The 17,658-nt window shown below is 40.9% G+C and overlaps 1 protein-coding gene across 1 annotated transcript in view; it reads left to right on the top strand.

The window, feature by feature from the left end:
* Positions 1–7,890: 7,890 nt before the first annotated feature.
* Positions 7,891–17,658, top strand: part of PKP2 (plakophilin 2) — a 41,672-nt gene continuing 31,904 nt past the window's right edge. Inside the window, exons 1-2 of the mRNA XM_082052557.1 lie at positions 7,891–8,123; positions 15,394–15,502. Coding sequence (XP_081908683.1) covers positions 7,906–8,123; positions 15,394–15,502 — 327 coding nt within the window. The 5' untranslated portion in view covers positions 7,891–7,905. The remainder of the gene's footprint in view (positions 8,124–15,393; positions 15,503–17,658) is intronic.

Here is a 17,658-nt window from a genome sequence, read left to right as displayed (position 1 = left end):
TGGAGGGAAAATCATTAAAGACAATTAAACACAAAGGTACTGCCTGTGACTAAAGGCATCCCTGAGCTGTACATTGCTATAAGCTGCAGAAGAATACTAGGGGAGTGCTATTTCACATTTGTTCTGGTTTGGTAGTAGACATTCACTGTTGGCCACCATGACAGCATGGTAAGCTACCTGGATCTTTGGTCTAATCCAGGACAGACATTTTTATGTTCTTATGGCACTTGCTAAACTGTACTGAAAACGCCTAGAGTATGAACTTTTTCTCTGTATTATACACAACGGTGTCTATGCTAACAACAAAATCTAAACACACACACACACATACATATATATATATATATATATATATATAAAAGTATGGGGAACAAGGCAGCTATTTATACTGTAGAACTGGTTGCATTTATTTTGAGCAAGGATCAGGTTGGACTGTACTTTTCCTGACCTGGCTCACTCATGATAAATTACTATGAAAAATGTGCCCATGAAAAGTTAACTACTCTGACTTCTTAACCAAAACAAACAAACAAACAAACAAACAACAAAAACAAAGAAAAAAAGCCCAGTAGGAAATCAAGGAAATCATTGTGTTCACAGAGCAGCTCGCCAGCTGGACCTGCTGGTGTTACACACAGATTGCTTATAAACTATTCTGGTAACTGGAGCCTATCTGAGATTTTCCTCTCCCAGGGAAACAGGTCAGCCAGGTTTGTGACTGTTTTGTGCACAAAGCTGTTAAAGAGTAGTCAAGAATCCAATGCAGAATGAATATGCATGTACACTTTGGTCTTCTTCCAACTTAATCTCCTGAATGTTTTAGTGCATTCTGTCATTTTCTTATGGTGACTGGTTTGGATGCATTAATCTGGCATTATTCAAGTGAGTCTATTATAACAGATCTCTCATGTGTGCATCTTCAGGTTGTGGAAAAACAGGGTGATTTAGAAGTGGCTTCCCATCCTGCATTAAATAACATTTTAAAAACTAATTAGTCTGATATTTGTGATATTTTAGATATAGGTAATTCTTCTTTACAGCAGAAAATGAGTAGATATCCTCTTCAAGTCCCTTCAGCCCTGTTTTCTACAACTTCACAAAACATAATAGCAAAAGATATTAGGATATTTTAATGAAACTAATCAATGTTGTTGATGTTGCAAGTTGTTTTCACTGCTTTATGACCCATTTTGAACTTGAATAAGAAAATCACTTGAATTTGCTTTTTGTCTAACATCATTTCCATAGTCTAAACTAAACATAAAAGAAACAGCAAGTAATAAGCCAGTAGCAAAAAAATAAAGTGAGAAAAGAGCATTAAAATGATGTATAACATAAACACATTGATTTAAGAACATATTCCAATATCAAACAGCAAATTTCAACAATGCAAAAACCGCAGTTACTTTTGTACCAACCTAATGATTTTATTTTTCAGGGGCGGGGGGGGGGGGGGAGAGGGATGGGTATTTACGTGTCTTATTTTTAAAAAATGCACAAAATTTTAGCATCTCAAAAGATGTTCTGATGGGGGAAATATGACCAGTAAAAACCTTTCTACTAACACTAGAAAGAAGATAGTTTTAAAACGTTGCTCTACTATGTCCTCGGCAACCTCACGTCCTACATCTCAGAATTAGGAGCCAAAAAAATACAAAATGGTTTTCTTTTTCTGGGTTACCACATTTCTTCAGGAATAGCATTTAATTCCTCCATCCCTGACTTGTATATGAAGGTGAGACATCAGTCATTTGGATGTATTGTTTATTTGTACCACAAGGTGAAGACAAAAATCTCTCATATGTAGCCCCCACTAAAAGAGAGCCCTGATAAAATTCAGAGCCTCTAGGTGATACTTCATGCAATAACAACTCAAATAAACACTGGTATTGTGCTCCTGTGTCAAAATTTAAAAGCATTCATACCTCCGCCTACATATACAACATGTTCTTTTACTACAGTCACCAAAATGCTAATGCATGGAAAAACAACCACTGTCTAAGACAACTGAATAAGCGTGTTACTCAGAGCATTGATCACAGCTTACTGAAATTAGCTCTGCTTCATTCCTTTCATTCCAAACCTTGCAAACAAGTCACATTATGTTGTTGCTCTTTTTAGCATAGCATCTGATAAGAACATTTGAATGTCTTCCTACATCTTTCCTGGCTGTCTCCCTAGCACTCAGATGACACCAGAACTGATAGATGCAGAGCACAACACTTTGTTCCAAGAACTGGTTACTTGCATCTCAGAGCCTAAAAAAAAAAAAAAAAATCACACTTTTAAAGTATTACACTTGGTTACTAAAGAGACAGACTAAGAATGGCAGGATAAAACAGAGCACAGGAACCAGAAAAAAAAGAAATGGGGACAGGAATGCAAGCCTTGGGCATGGGCAGTGGGCTAGGGCAGGAGGTACTCTGGCAACAAACAGTCCAACACATGGACGGACTGTGCTGTTACTTTATCAATGCCTAAATGCAGCATCACCAATTTCGCCCATTCTTCCCTGCTGCTCAGTTTTGCCTGCATTGCTAGCAAGCCTTGGGCCAGCTGTGATAAACTGTTTTAAAAGAGAACAGTCGGGAATGTTATCCCCAAGATGTTGACTGGCTAAGACAGAACAGGCTTCATCACCTTCCCCCAAAAGTTGCTGCCCCCGTTCACAGGGTGCAGCTGGTCCTGCTGAACACAAAGGGAGGTGGAAAATCTAGACTAACCCTGCTGCCTCTGCTCTTGCTCACTGAAAAATATCTTCCCAATGGAGCTGTACAACCAGGCTCTCCCCTACCCGCTGTGTGAAGAGGAGCCCACTAACAAGTAAAACCAGCCTGGCCTTGGCTGGGGAACCTCCACAAAGGTGATTCATAGTCAGGCATGTCAAAAAACGTATCTCAGGTCCTGCTGTCTCATCCACTGTGTCAAAACATTTTTACGCCATCACAAAGGACAGATGTCATCGTACACAAGGGCAGCCACACATAACCACATCCCTTGGAGATGGCTCTACCTACTTTGTTTATCAGAGCATGATCCAACCCCACAACTTGTGCTGGGCATAGCATCCAAAACTATGCCCTTGTTGAATGCATCCTAATGTAGACATCTCGCAGATCTCTAGCAGCAACATCCCATTCCCACTAGATCAAGTTTCTGTGTGGTGGTGACAGCATGCAAACTGTCCAACAGTCAGTGATTCAAGAGCAGATTTTACCTGAGGGCTACAACATCAGCTGCCACCCTGGTATCGGTAGGCTAGAAAACCAACACCACCACCTGCAGGAAAAAGCAAACTGAGGCAAGACTGATGAAATGAACATTATTTTATCACCCGGGTCAGGATGCAAGTCAGTCCTGTCCTACTACATAACAAAAAAGCCATAGGCCTGGGGAGCCACTGTTATCTGCAGTTTCAGGATCATCCTGAATTCCTGCAGCCCTTGGCTCCCTTAAGACATAAAGTGAAGCTCACAGCCATATGGCAGTTCCGTTATGACATTTCTCAAGTCAGAATATTTACTCAGCTCTAGGCTACTGGATTTCCAAAACAGGCAGCTGCACACTTACCTCATCAGAGTGACTGAAGGTTTCTAAAGTTCCAATGAGGATCATTGTCATCTTTTGTATATGTGTGTGTGTTTTATTTTCTCAGGCAATTTGCCACTCCCTTGAACTCTGTCGAGGTCAGGTAGAGAGTCCCAGTCGCGGTTTGTACTGCTTTTATTGCCACATCTCTGTCAGGGAGGGAACTCCTATCACGGTCATTTTACCAATGCAAAAGCAGCACTTTTCACCTAGGTGTCTTTGAAAAAAAAAAGTCTTTGCCATAATTTATCTCACCAGACAAAACAGATGATTTTCTGTTTCTCTGCTTCCAAAAATGATGCTGGGATGAAATAAATGTATATGTTACTGTGAGAAAATACAGGATACCAGTGCCTGGTGCAAAAGCCAGATGGATCAAACTTCAGTCTTATCTCCTGTGACAGACCAAGTTGCAATAAAATACCGATCTGGGATGTTTAAGCATGGAGTTAACTCCTTCACGGGGACTCTCCAAGTCTGCTTTGCATGTTTTCCCTTCCTAGGGAACAGCGCCAGGGAGCAGGGCTGGTTCTGCCGTTCCGGCAGGGGAACGCGCGGTGGCAGTGTCACCTCTCCCTCCCCTCCCCTCCCCTCGGCGGGGTGACTCCAAGGAAAGCAGAAAGAAAAAGACAGATACGAAAACGGTCCGGCTATTCCTGACCAACCGGCATTTGCACGTAACACATTCAACCACGGGATCCAAAATATTGATTAAAATGAAAAAAGCCTTGATTGAACGGCACTTAACGGCACTTCATTTTCCATGTTGTCCTAGAGATAAACCTAGGAATAATGTTGTGTGTATTTAAGATTAAGCCCTCGTTGGCGAGCTGCTTCACATTTAAACTGAACTACTCAGTGTTCATACCTACATCCATTTCCTCTAAGGTTCCTGGAGCTGAAAATAATCTGTTTCCAAGGTACAAACCCAGCTTGTTCTGTAAGTTCTAACACAGAGAGAGGGGTGGGAGGAAGGGAAAGAAGAGTGAAAGGACTAACTACCACAATTTTAATATAAACATTATTTGTGGAGAATTTCTGATGGAGAAAGGTTGCACCGTTCAGACCAAGCACATCTGGTCAGAATAGGAAATAAGTGTTACAAAGAAATACCTGGTTTTCTGATCTGCTTGACTGCATCAGACACTGGACAGAAAGCAAATGCTTCTGTATGTGATTCCTCATCCCTTAGTCACTACATACATCATAATTAGATATCTTTTACAAAAATCTAAGGAGCAATCATCTATCACAAGTTGCGATCCTTTCAGGGATAATCCCAGCTATGTTGCTTTGCATCCTCAAATCGCACTGGTAAAATATTTCCCTCTCAAAAGACATGGACTTTTTTCCCAATTCAGTTGAGAAGAGGTGTTAATCCAACGTAAGTCAGCTTCAAGGAACTGCTATTGATAGGGCAATCAGTTACATGATATTTTCTTATTTTCTTCAGGTAATAGAAAGCCTTAATTGATTTCTATTTCAGATCTTGGTTAAGCATTGTCTGAATTGCTGCGCACACAAAATTCTTTGTCTCTCCCCTTCCCCCACGCCTCAAACCTTCCTAGTTACAAGGAGACAAATTTATCTCAGAAATCTCATTGAATATTTTAAATCCCAGAGCAAACTGTGATATCTTTTGCCACAGATCTCACAAGCACAAATAAATGTACATACTTGCAAAATAAAGTTAATAACAATTCAACAGCTCTTCCAACGGAGACAATGCCAATGTGTCAAGAGCTTGTAAACCTATATGTGGTGTCAGTGGTATCTGAGGATACCCTCTATCGAGAGTATTTTCTAAATCCTGAATTCATTTCAGGTGTGTTCTGTGCATGAAACCAAATTGGTTTTGAGTATAAAAACTATACAGAATTCATGTTTGTGCTGGAGTTCAGGAATGGAGAAGAGGGAAAAGGAGGAGGGGAGGAAATGTTTCACATTTTTTAGACTATTTTCTAATCTCCTCAGTAGTCCTCAGTCATACGTGCAGAGATTGTAGTATCTATTGTTTACTGGAAATGCTTTTGTGACTGTCTGTATGTCAGCAAAAGGGTCTAACGTAGTTTCTAACATAGTTTACATTCCTTCCTAGCTGTGATGTGTCTTCCCCATTGTTTTTCCTGCCTTATCCTGCCTGCCCACTCTTTGGGGTTTTTATCCTTCCACTTTTCTGCTACATTTTCCCCCTGCTTTCCGTAGTTCTGCCACATATCTCCTACTTTCTCCTCTCCACAAATTCCTGCTTCTTCCCAGCTGGTACCCCCACAGGTTATCTCCAACCTTTCTGCTCCCATACATAACCTTTCCCCATCTAAAAGGAAGGAGCATGTCACTCCATTTCTCTTCACCAGTGAAAATGTTCTCACATATCACTAATGTGACCTCTCTTGTGATATGCCACATTAGAACAAAAAGGGATGACATTAGCCAGACCAAGTGATGAGAAAGGCCAGAGGTCCCTCCACCACCTAAAGGAAAAAAAAAAAAAAAAGGAAGAGAGACAAGGAGTAAATCAGGGGCAAAGGGATTGTGAACTCCTCAGCATGGAGAATAAAGAAGGTGCCCCTGTTTCTTACACTATGGTATACCCTAAGACAAGGATTGCCCTAGTTTCGCCCCAGCCACCTCTGGAGTTCTGGTAAATAAAATAAATAAAATAAAATAAAATAAAATAAAATAAAATAAAATAAAATAAAGTCCCAGCGTGTCTCTGGAATAGCAACACATGAAGTTAAATGTCACATTAGTTTTCATTTGCTTTTAAGAAACATCAGTTTTTCCACTAAAATACCTACATTTAGTTTGGTAGGTTTTTTTGGGTTTCTTTATTTTTTTGGAGTGGTTTGGTTTTGTTTGGTTTGTTCATTTGTTTGATCATTTGTTTGTTTTAAATCGTGCAACTCTGGATCACCTACTTTTTTTTTTTCTAACGCCTGCATTTTCTTTTCCCCAAGACATTGCGTGTCCCTTTTTTCCTCCTTCTTTTAACCCACCATGGATAGAGTGTTTAAACAGTAACTCCAAACTGTGTCCTGAGATAGTGTGAGAACTTCAACCTTCCTCTGGCTCACATCCACTGAGCTGTATTTCGGTGTGTAATGAGCCACTTAACGACCGTGCAGACAGACCCTTGCAAGGGCAGAGCCAGTCTGGGGTTTTTTTTCAGCCCTTAATTGCACAATTTCCTCACCAACTCTTTACAAGGAAACGGAGAAAAGGCGACTTCAATTCCTCTCTCTGCAAATCCTCAGGAGAGCCTGAAAAAAAAAAAAAAAACCTAGAGAGCAGGAAAATCTCCCAAACCAACAACCCTTCAGCCCCCTAACACAGCCCCGCCCGAAACTTTGATCTTCACAGCAAGGGGTGAAACTACTGTCAGCAGTTTCGCATATTTTATTTCTAGATTGAAACTTAGGTACGTGTGCACAAAATGCAGCTGTGTGTAAAATATAGACGTACCTAAAAGATATAACATAATGCAAAAGGATCTGCAAGGGAAAACGCATGCGGACAGAGCATATTTATATTTTTAAAACGTGTGCCTGTGTTTGTTCCTGCGGGGGTTACGTGTGCCACAGGAACGCGGGTGCGGGACACGGCGCCACAGATCCGCCCGGGAGTCCACACAGAATCACAGAATGTTAGGGATTAGAAGGATCAAAAGATCATCTAGTCCAAACCCCGCGCCGGAGCAGGAACACCTGGATGAGGTTACACGGGAAGGCGTCCAGGTGGGTTTTGAATGTCTCCAGAGACGGAGACTCCACAACCTCCCTAGGCAGCCGGTTCCAGTGCTCTGTTACCCTCATTGTGAAGAAGTTTCTTCTCGGTCCCGGCTGCGCAGCCCCGTCCTCACGGCGGGGGTTGCACAGAGGTTTCTGCGCACAGAGAGGACGGGGACGGGCGGCGGCTGCCTGAGGCGGCGGCTGCTCGCCCGGGGCAGGTGCTCACCTCAGGTAGCCGCCGCGCCCCGCTGGCAAGGGCTGGGCCGGGCCGGGCAGAACCGCTGCGGGAGACCCTTCACCCCGGCGGAAAGGGACGGGGCGGGGCGGAGACGGGAAGAGCGGGGAGGGGGAGGCCCGGCCCGGCCCGGCCCTACCCCGCCCCAGGCGGCCGCGGCGGGCGGGACGGGGTGCGGGCCGTGCCTGGCACCTGTGCGGCGGGCGGGGCAGAGCCCGGGGTGGTGCTGGGCGCTGGGCGCGGCTCGGCCCGGCCCGGCCCTCGGCGGCTGAGCCCTGGTGCTGGGGAGACAGCGGCGGCGGAGGCGCAACAGGTTATCGGAGCGGAGCCGCGCCGTGCCCGGCTGCGTCCATGGCCGACCGCGGCCCCGCCGCCGAGCAGGGCTACATCCGCACCGTGCTGGGCCAGCAGATCCTGGGGGAGCTGGACAGCTCCAGCCTGGCGCTGCCCTCCGAGGCCAGGCTCAAGCTCTCGGGCGGCCGGGCCGGGGAGGAGAAGGTGCTGCGCATCCAGCGGCAGGTCCAGCAGACTCTGGCCAGGAAGAGCCGGGGCTCGCTGCACAACGGTGAGTGCCCGCCCCGGTGCCGGGCTCGGCCCTGCGCCCCTCGGTACTGCCTGGTGGTGTCGGTGGCGGTTTCGGGAGCAGGGGAAGGGGCTGCGGGGCGAGACCCGATCTGGCCCCGGGCGGCCGCAGCCGTGACCGCAGTTTCCTCGGCCCTGGGCCGCTCAGGGCAGCCGCGGTGCCGGTCATCGGCCTACACGGGGTTTGGCATAAAATCGTGGTTCTGTGGCGTCTTTCTTCTTTTTTCCCACCCAGGTGGGTCAAAAGTTTCTCCTTCCCAGCCGCCGTAATATGCGTGAGTGGCGGGGGCTGCTCTCGGTTCACCACTGCCCGAAGGAAGAATGGAGCCGAAATTCTCCTAATCCAGCAACCGCTTACTGTACTTACTTTAATACCTTAGCTTTACCCCGTTTGCAAATAAAATGGGAGGGAACAGAGGAATGTCTTTCCTTGTTTCACGTGGAAATTTAAAAAACAAAACAAAAGCAAAAAAAAACCCAAAACAAACAAACAAAACAACAAGAACAAAAGGTTTGGAAAAGTAACTCTAGGTATGACGTGAAGGGAAAACATGGAATAATAATGCTACCAGACTTGTATTTACCTCTTTCTTTGATGTGCACAACACAGTTTGAAGTCAATCGATCCTTACTTCTAAGATCTTGTAGCCAGAAAGCCAGATCCGCCAGTAAGGTTCGCACAGTTGTGCCTTTTGCAGTGTCAGGCACCCAAAGGATGACTTTGCCAGGTGCTGAGGGTTAAAGGCAAGCTGCTTGAGGAGTTTAGTCTTAACCATTAACAGTGAAGAGATGTGTTGTTTTCAAAGTGAAATTTAAAAATAGATAGATAAATAAATAAATAAAAGGCAACCCATACCATGAAAACTTCAATCCTGTTTTTAAATAGGAAGATACAGCTAACTTACTGGCTATATACCCTGTTGCTCAGTTGTCATTAAAGAAGCTGTTACCTCTCATTTGCAAAAATGCTGTGAGTCAGCATTTTTAAATTAAATTTCTAACTATGCTTCATTCATCTGTCTTGTCAAGAAGAGGAATGTTTCCTTGTACTTCATCTGGCTTTCATATGAAAAGCACCTAATGGCAAAAATGCATAAAGTGCAGATATGGACATACTCTGCTCAGAAAAATTAGGTACACGCATTGCGTAGACAGATATACACAGCTATGCAAAGTAAAGCTACACATGCAAGTTCTTAGTTTAGCAGCTCTCTTTTAAATTAGGTTTCTAAACACTTTTAAAGTGACTTGATTTCTTTTTCTCTCAATAGAGAGCATGGGAAAAGCTTTTTAAGCAATAGTTAACGAGATGGTGTCATGAACCTGAGATTATGTCTATAAACCACAGATAAAACACTATGAAGACAAAGTTTCCATCCTTCTAACTCAACTTCTCTGGAATATATTAACAAACCTGATGGATTTGGGGATAGTTGTCTTGGTTTGCTTTATTTTTCTAAAGGTCAAGTGTTTGAGCCCTTCGCGTTTCTGAAACACCAAAACTTTTAATCTTCTGGATCAGGAGTGGCAAATGTCATGTCTGTTACATGGATTGTTCATACATAAAATGAACTTTTCTTCTTTCAAAAGTGTTCTTGTGCCCAACTCACCCTGCATTTTTTAATCCCACTGTAAAACTCACAAAAAATTAAACAGAACTGAATCTGTTCCATATATTTATACATTTCCTGAGAAATATATGTATATAGACATGTATATCCCAATGTGCTTTCTTAATTGACTTGCTCGAAATTTGACTGTGCTTTAAGAAACATCTGCATTCTTACATGTAGGGTACCTTAAAAAAATATGCACTGTTTTACATGCAAAAAAACCCTCACTTTCTCTGAATTTTAGCAGTTTTCTAGAAATATTCACCAGGGGTGCCATATTGTTTGGTGTCACAGGGAAGACTTAGATGGAGCCAGGAGCAGGCTCCTATGATACAACTGCACTATCTGCAAGTGTATTTCAGACCCTGTTCAGCAAGATACTTAGCACATACCTAACCAGAGTGTTCACCACATACATGCCTAAAATTAGCCAAGTGCATAACCACTGGGTATGAAAAATCAGTGGTAGTAAAGGTCTTACCCAGTATTGTCTGTGCACACCCATTTTATGCTGTAACTGGAATCTTTGAAGCTGCAGGGACTCTGTCAGGCAGCGTAATTTCTCCTTAAAGTTTCAAATTAAAGCTGTTTGCTTAGCCTTCAGCATTATCTTTAAGTGGAAAAAACATCTTTTTGCCTCTTACCCCCATATTGTTTGCTGGTTTATGCCCTTTTACCTACTTTTTGAGGATATACTTCCTCTTTTTTATAATAGAAATTGAGGTCATCCTCATATTTGAGGATTCCAGCAACTGCCAGAACATGGAAGTCAAAAACTGCCCCAGATCCTGTTAAGACTTTGCAAATGTTATTAAAAGGTTTTCAATCAGTAGTTTAACAACAGCTGCAACTTTTCCAGTTCATCAGTTGCTGAACCTTTATAAATTAAAGATTATACTACCCTGAAAAATTTTGAACAACTAAAGCAACTGTATCAAATTTCTGAATGTTATTTATAGGTGGAAATAGAATGGTAGACAGTTGGGTCTTATCAAAGGAAAACAGCATTCAGAAGCATATACCTTAATGACTGGTGTTTCTCAGCTCACATGTGATGCAACAGTATTGTTTATTTTGTGTATAATACACTTTATTCTGTTTCTGAGTCCACTTGTCCCTGAGCTTGTTCTGTTTGGAATTTGATTGGCTTTTTGAATTCATTTGTGGTACTTCTGTTTCTTTAGTATAAGCCCTGGACTAAAGTCTACTTTCCTGGACATCCTGTACATCCTTATCAGTTCCATTGTAAAAAGTGAGGGCAGAACTGCGTAATAGATCATAAAAAAAAACAAGCAGCCTGATGAACTGCTGTCTGTGTAGAGATTCTTTCTCTAACACAGGGTTTAATAAACACGGTGTGTTTATAAAAAACAGAATTAAAACTTACATGCTTTCCAAATCAACAGCATAAGATACAAGACAGTTCCAATCAGAGCTTATTTATTCTTCAGGTTTCTTCATTTCTAAAATTCTTAGTAGTATTTTTTGTGAAACTTGTTTTAGGGGTTGGGAGGGTTTCCTGTCCTCAGCCTTCTAATTTGCAGAATTCTGACCATATTAACTGCTTTGTAGTGATTTTCTGTTTATATCTTCATGGTAAAAGGAAGTAGGAAAAATCCTTGTTAGTAACTTCCATTTTTTGTGAGTTTCAATAAATTCCTCACCTCAGCCTCCTGACCCAGAAGAAATCTTTTTCTCAAACTTGAGCACTTGTGTAAATGTACTGACCAGCACAAAGTAAAAAAAATGTTAAAAAAAACTGCTTTGAGATGAGACATATACTGGCAGAGTGAAGAAGCATGACCAAAAGAAGGCTCTTTGATCTCTAGCTGAAGTGTTTCAGTGAATCTTTTGATATGCCATTCTTAACGTGAGTGGTGGACTATAAAAAGGATTAAAAGATGACAGTCCCAGAACACTTAGGAGTCCCTCTTGGGGATATAATCACTCACCTGCCCTCAACAAGAGTGGACAACGGATAATCAGCAGGTGGGCACTCAGGATGCGTGAAAATATCAGAGTCCTTCATAGACTTCTGTGGGTAGAGTAGAGCTACAGTGATGCCTGCAGGGGGCGGGGGGGGAGGTGGGGGGAAGATTAAGCCAAAATTTGGCTTTCATGGGAAACATTCAAATACAAAATTTTGTCATAACTGTTGTGATATCAAGTGATTTTTGTACAGCTTTTATTTTGGGCGTGGATGGAGAAAGGTGAAGGGGCTTAGTTCTCCTTCTGCACTCCCTGCATCCAAAGCGTTCCTGAGCTGCATTAGTTCAAACTGACAGGGCACAGGGGAGACTGTGATAAACGGTTCCACTCAACTGCCCACACATGGGTGTCTGCTGCTGTCTGAAATGCCTGAGTATTCCAAAATATCCTCATGGGTTGACAGACATGACACAGGACCCATACAAAACCCAGCCTTTTGTTGACTGGGTGCTGGAAACAAAATGCAGTATCCTATGGCCTCTTCAAATAGTATTTGTCCCCTATGGATGAGTAAGTGAATTGTGTACATACTTTCTGAAGAGAGAGGTTTTATGAGACTTAAAGCACTGAGTCTTATAGTTAGAAAATATTAATCGTATCAGTAAAAATTTTTAAAGAAGCTTTCATTGGTATTTTTTTTAAAACCAGAACACTGAGCCCTTATAGAAGGACTGCCTAATGATTTCTGAATATATGCAATACTGAGCAAGTCTGAGAGGTGTGAAAAACATGCAGGTTTTTGTAGTATGGTAGAAGTAAGCTGAAGGAAGCCTTACTGACAGAGGCGAGTTTTGATCAGGTCACATATTCTGCATCTCATAACTAATGGAAAGGCACAGCATTTCAATTACTACTCTTTCCTTTAACACACTGGCTTTTGGCACAAGTAAACAGCATGCAGTAAAAAGACACACGTTTAATGTCTACCTAATAAATCTACAAATAAAGTGCTGTCAAAATAATTTACAGATGTGGTAAAAGCAAACAAAAGATACTGTAAATGCAAAATGAAATTCCATAAGCTAACATATATTGTGTTTATCTCTGAAAGAGAAAAATATTTACTGATGGATATTTTCACAGGGACACTGAAGGCTAAAAAAAGAGGACTACTTGAAGATAACTGCATATTACAATTTCTGATTGACTGCATTTTGCTTTTGCAAAGAGAGAACCATTAGATATGTAGTTTATCCTCAAGCAGTCCATGGACCGCCTTGTTATTTTTAATTTATCTTCCTTTTTCTTTTTTTTTTAATTTATCTTCTTTTTTTTTTTAAAATTTGTTTAGTAAAGACAAGGAGTTTAGAGTTAGCTAAAACTTAAACAAATTACTTGCTCAAAGCATCTTTGTGCCCTAAGTACATAAATAGCTGAGAGTAATTTCTTGGTAGTTAAATTAAGTGGGCAAAAAATAATAGCTACTAAGAAACATAAATGTATATGTATTTAAAGGTTTATTATATGGAAGTACTTTAATATGTAGCGATTAATAAAGTGTATCTTTAAAACAACAGGCACAGGTGATAGGCCAAGATGGAGTCTTGTTTGGCACCTGCAATAGTACATTGATATGGGAATGATATCACAAAAATGAGAGATGTATATGAATTTGTGGGTTTTGGATGTGGTTGTATACTGGCAGGATTTTTCTGCAACAGTTTCCTCTTACTGCTTTCTCACGTACCTGGGTAACCCTTGGGATATGGTAACCTTGTACTGTCACTAAGGAATTATTACAATCCAAATAATGAGCTTGACCAAACTGCATCATTGCACTCTCATGATATAAAGTTACCGTGAATGTGTCTTAACAAATCACCTAATACGTGTTTAAATCTGTCTTGCATGGCCAAAATGAAGGAATTGGGAAGTATGATTAAATAAGCAAAAATAACTGCAAAGTATGATTGAATTAGGCCTCAAATTATTGCAGTCTGCTACTGTATTGTATTATACTATATGATATTGCACACAAATTTGGACTTAGCCAAGTCGCTATGTGCTAATAAGAATCATTCGTAAATTATTCTTGTTACATGAGCCTCTTGCTTATTGTCATTCTTATCAAGCCCTTTACCAACTACAGACACTAAGGCTCAAGGATACAGGAGCACTGAAGTTCTCAGGGATACCCACATGCACCCAATGAGGCCTGGAATCCAGCTGCATGAACTGAAAGCCTCAGCTATTTGGCCCACATACACCAGGTGCTTCAAAAACCACAGCAGGCACTTGCCTGCGTGTCTTTGGCACCTGAATTCCCATGGGCATAGGACTCTTACTATTTCTACAAGCGGAGACTTCATCAGTTTGACCCAGTTAATGGTTGTTTCTTCAGATTTCTTTTCTGTAGTATCTCGTGTAATACCTGCTGTTTTGAAAATTCATGGCAAATTAACTTCTTTATTGACCACTGTTATCTGTTCAGACTGAACTTCTGCAGCACACACTGACCCCATTTATGACCAATTTGAGGTGTATCTTGCTTTCAACTTCTGTTTCACCTCTTTAAACCTGTCTGTGTTATAACCTGTGCTATTTATATTTCTATATGCTGATTCTCATAGTAACATGGGAATTTCACAAACATTTCAGCAGTATCTGTTGCTTTAAAAAAAGAGAAGCAGCTTTTCTTTGAAAATGTATTTTATCAGTGAAAGAAAAACAGCCTGAAGTTTGTTTGTTTGTTTGCTTTTAATTAAAAGAAGAATGCAGTTTTAATGAAAGAAATAATCACAATGCGCTGTTCTGTTTTCAAAGGTGGGTCATGGAAAAAAAGAATCAGAGCAGATACACTGTGCACCTTCTACATTATTTGTAGGATTAGTGAACCTTTCAGATGCAGATTTGAAGTGTCATTAAACAACCCTACTTTACAGCATCATATGCCACATGCCTCTATAAGCCATGGCATTTGTTCATGGACTCTTCACGCTGTTTGTGTGAAGCACTGAGAAGGTTAGTGAAGCATTACTTGCTCCAATATATTATGATTAAATTAGCACCTAAGGGAGAAGAAACATCAGCAGTTGAGGTAGACAACTACAAAATAAACAATCTATACTCAGTGTATGCTGTTTGTTTACAGTGGTACATTGTGAAAATTACTTCTCTAGGGTGCACAGTAACAGGTACACACATCAACCCATATTTCTCATCTACAAGCTACAGCTGCAATATTTTCGTTTTGTGTACTGTGCATGCTATAGTCAGCCTCTGGTGTAAATCATACATATATATTCAAAGTGGTTACTGTGCAAAATAAGTGTTCTTAGTAGCTGTTCAGTGACACCATCTCTCAGTACGTAATAATCTGTCATTTTCTGGGATATTTAAAAAATCAGCTTGCTATGTTAAAACATTTTTCATTAAATAGCTACATGAACAACAAGGCTTCTAGAAGTTAAAAATGTCTTAAGCAAAATAAGTAGGAAACTGAAAAGCTGGCTTGTGTTCTCAGAAATCTTTGCTTAATCATGTTTTGCATGTCATACACTGAATGTAAACCTCTTCCCATCACTTACCTATCTGATTTTCAGCTTATATCTATTAATGGCAGTGCAGATTGGGACATTTCCCTAGTACATCACCATTTATAACAATATCATGTTTTGTTGACATCTTACTAATATGAGTCTTTGGTTACAGGCAGTTTGCACCGTGCATCCAGTGTTCCAGAGCGTGTCTATAACATGGGGATTACTGAAAATGATTTTGCACCAAGAACCCCCCATAGTTTCTCATATTATCAGTCAAACCAGGTGAGGAAAAGCCAGCACTGAATAGATATAAATATAGTGTCACATGCATAGTTTATCCGTTTTGTTACCACAAATAATACCATGTAAATGGTGTTTCGATGTTTGCTTGCTTGTTTGTTTGCTTTTTAAAGCCTGATTTCTAGAAGTGAAGGCTTTTACAACTGAGATTTGTTAATGTTTTTTCCTCCTCCTGCTGACTTTTGAGCCTAGCTGCTAAATTGAACTCAGTCAGTCATACAGATGGACTTTCTGCAATCCAGTTGGGTTTGTGAGCACTGGGTAGAAAATGAAAAACTGTATTAACGCTCCTCTAAGGCAAAGGCTGTAACAAGTCAGACCTTTATTCATCTCACCATGCTGCAGGTCAGCGTCAGTAGCTCAAAGCAGCCAGAGGCCAGGCTGACACTCACCCAGCCAAACAGCTGGAGGTTGCTGGAGGAAGCCCAGCGATCCCACGGGGTAATGAGTGACATGGGTAGGAGCTGGGAATGTGGTGAATGAGGTTAGGGAACTAAGCATCCAAAACCATGGGAAAACAGATTGCTTTGGTTTAGTGATGACAGGTAGCGTGTTCCTTATCATTTAAAATAATCCTGTTGTAACCTGTTTTAGCATTACAAGAATTTCAGCAATACGGTCCTTGCAATCCAATGGTGTTTCTAAATGGTCTAATCATAAATTCACTTGTCATTTTGACCAACTTTTCTTGGGTTCATGACTTGAATGCTAAGATAAATAACAGGTTTTCTGCAGGATTTGTGACACAGCTCATAACTGGTATGAACCTGTTTGAGGGAGCAACCATATGGCTTGGAAATTAACATATAGCTCAGTAGCTATGCTGCTGCATGATCCATGTTAGTAAACTGAAACCAGTTCAGCCGGGAAACATAAATATTTATCTAGTAAACAGCTGTATAGATAGGGCCAAATTCTTTCTTCATTTTAAATTACCTAAGTATGGCTTATTCTCATTAAATGAAACAGCCCAGCTCCTGGCCCATTAATGAAGAAGCTCCCATTCTATAGGAGTAGAGTTAGAATCATTTACATGAATACACTTCCTTCTCTGTCCTCTTATCCTCTGTTCTCACCTGTCATCCAGTCCATAATATTTTATGTGAAACTCTTCTTTCTAGAATAGACCAACAAGAGGAAAACTGGAGATGATATAGGAATCACAAGAAAATACTGCAGTTTTCCAGGCAGGGGAAAAAAAAAAAAAAAAAAAAGAAGAGTGAGAAAGATGATTTGTCCCATGTGAAAACCAGAAAATGCCACAAGATCTAGTATTTCACAAAAGCATTAATCTCATTGTCCCCAAACAAAAGATAAATATATCCTTGCATAGCTTCTGTAAAACAAACAGATAGATCCAATGATCCTTGCCTCCCCCCCTACTAGATTCAACAGCATTTACTCCTTTTGTGAGTTGATATTCACCCTCAGTAATTCCTCAACAATGAAATTAAGGGATGTCAGTCTGGCCCCTATCTGCTAAGCACTGTCCCTTCAATTAATATCTTGTATAAGCTTCTCAGTTTACCTTAAAAAATGCTTCTAATATTATAAAACTTCAATATAACATGGAAATAGAATATACGGGGCTTTGATTTATGGTTGGATGGCACTATGCTTACTGATTTTTTAAAAAATCAGGCCATGACTCCTTTATTTCAAAGCCAGATAGTCTCCCAAGTTGATTCAGTTCTGGAAGGTCTTGAATAGAGTATGATGTCCAGTTTAAAGCGTAAGAAAAAGGTAGAAAAATTGGAAAGCCCCAGATGGCACCTGAACAGTAAGAATCTTGAAGACACATCTTACAAAGAAATGTTGAAGGAGGCGGGTTTGTTGAGTTCAGAAAAGAGAAACTTATAGAACAGGATGATGATCCACTAATGTCCATGCCCATTAGGGACAGGAAAAGAAAAATCATCTTAAATTGTAACAGTAGAATTAGGGAAACCATTAAAATGGTCACTTTGGTTTCCTTGGAATGTTATATAATCTTCAGATTTAAGAGACTAGACAAACAGGGAAGGGACTATCTCTTCTTACTAAATCATACCACAAAGTGAACAGGAGGGCTAAATAACCTTTTATTAATAAGGTTAATAGCAATATGCAGACACTTTCCTATAATAGTTTAATATCTG

Source organism: Streptopelia decaocto (genome assembly GCF_964273445.1).
Source record: "Streptopelia decaocto genome assembly, chromosome: 1".
NCBI classification, from domain to species: domain Eukaryota; kingdom Metazoa; phylum Chordata; class Aves; order Columbiformes; family Columbidae; genus Streptopelia; species Streptopelia decaocto.
Note: the sequence above shows the minus strand (reverse complement) of the source record. Positions and strands in the feature narration are given on the sequence as shown.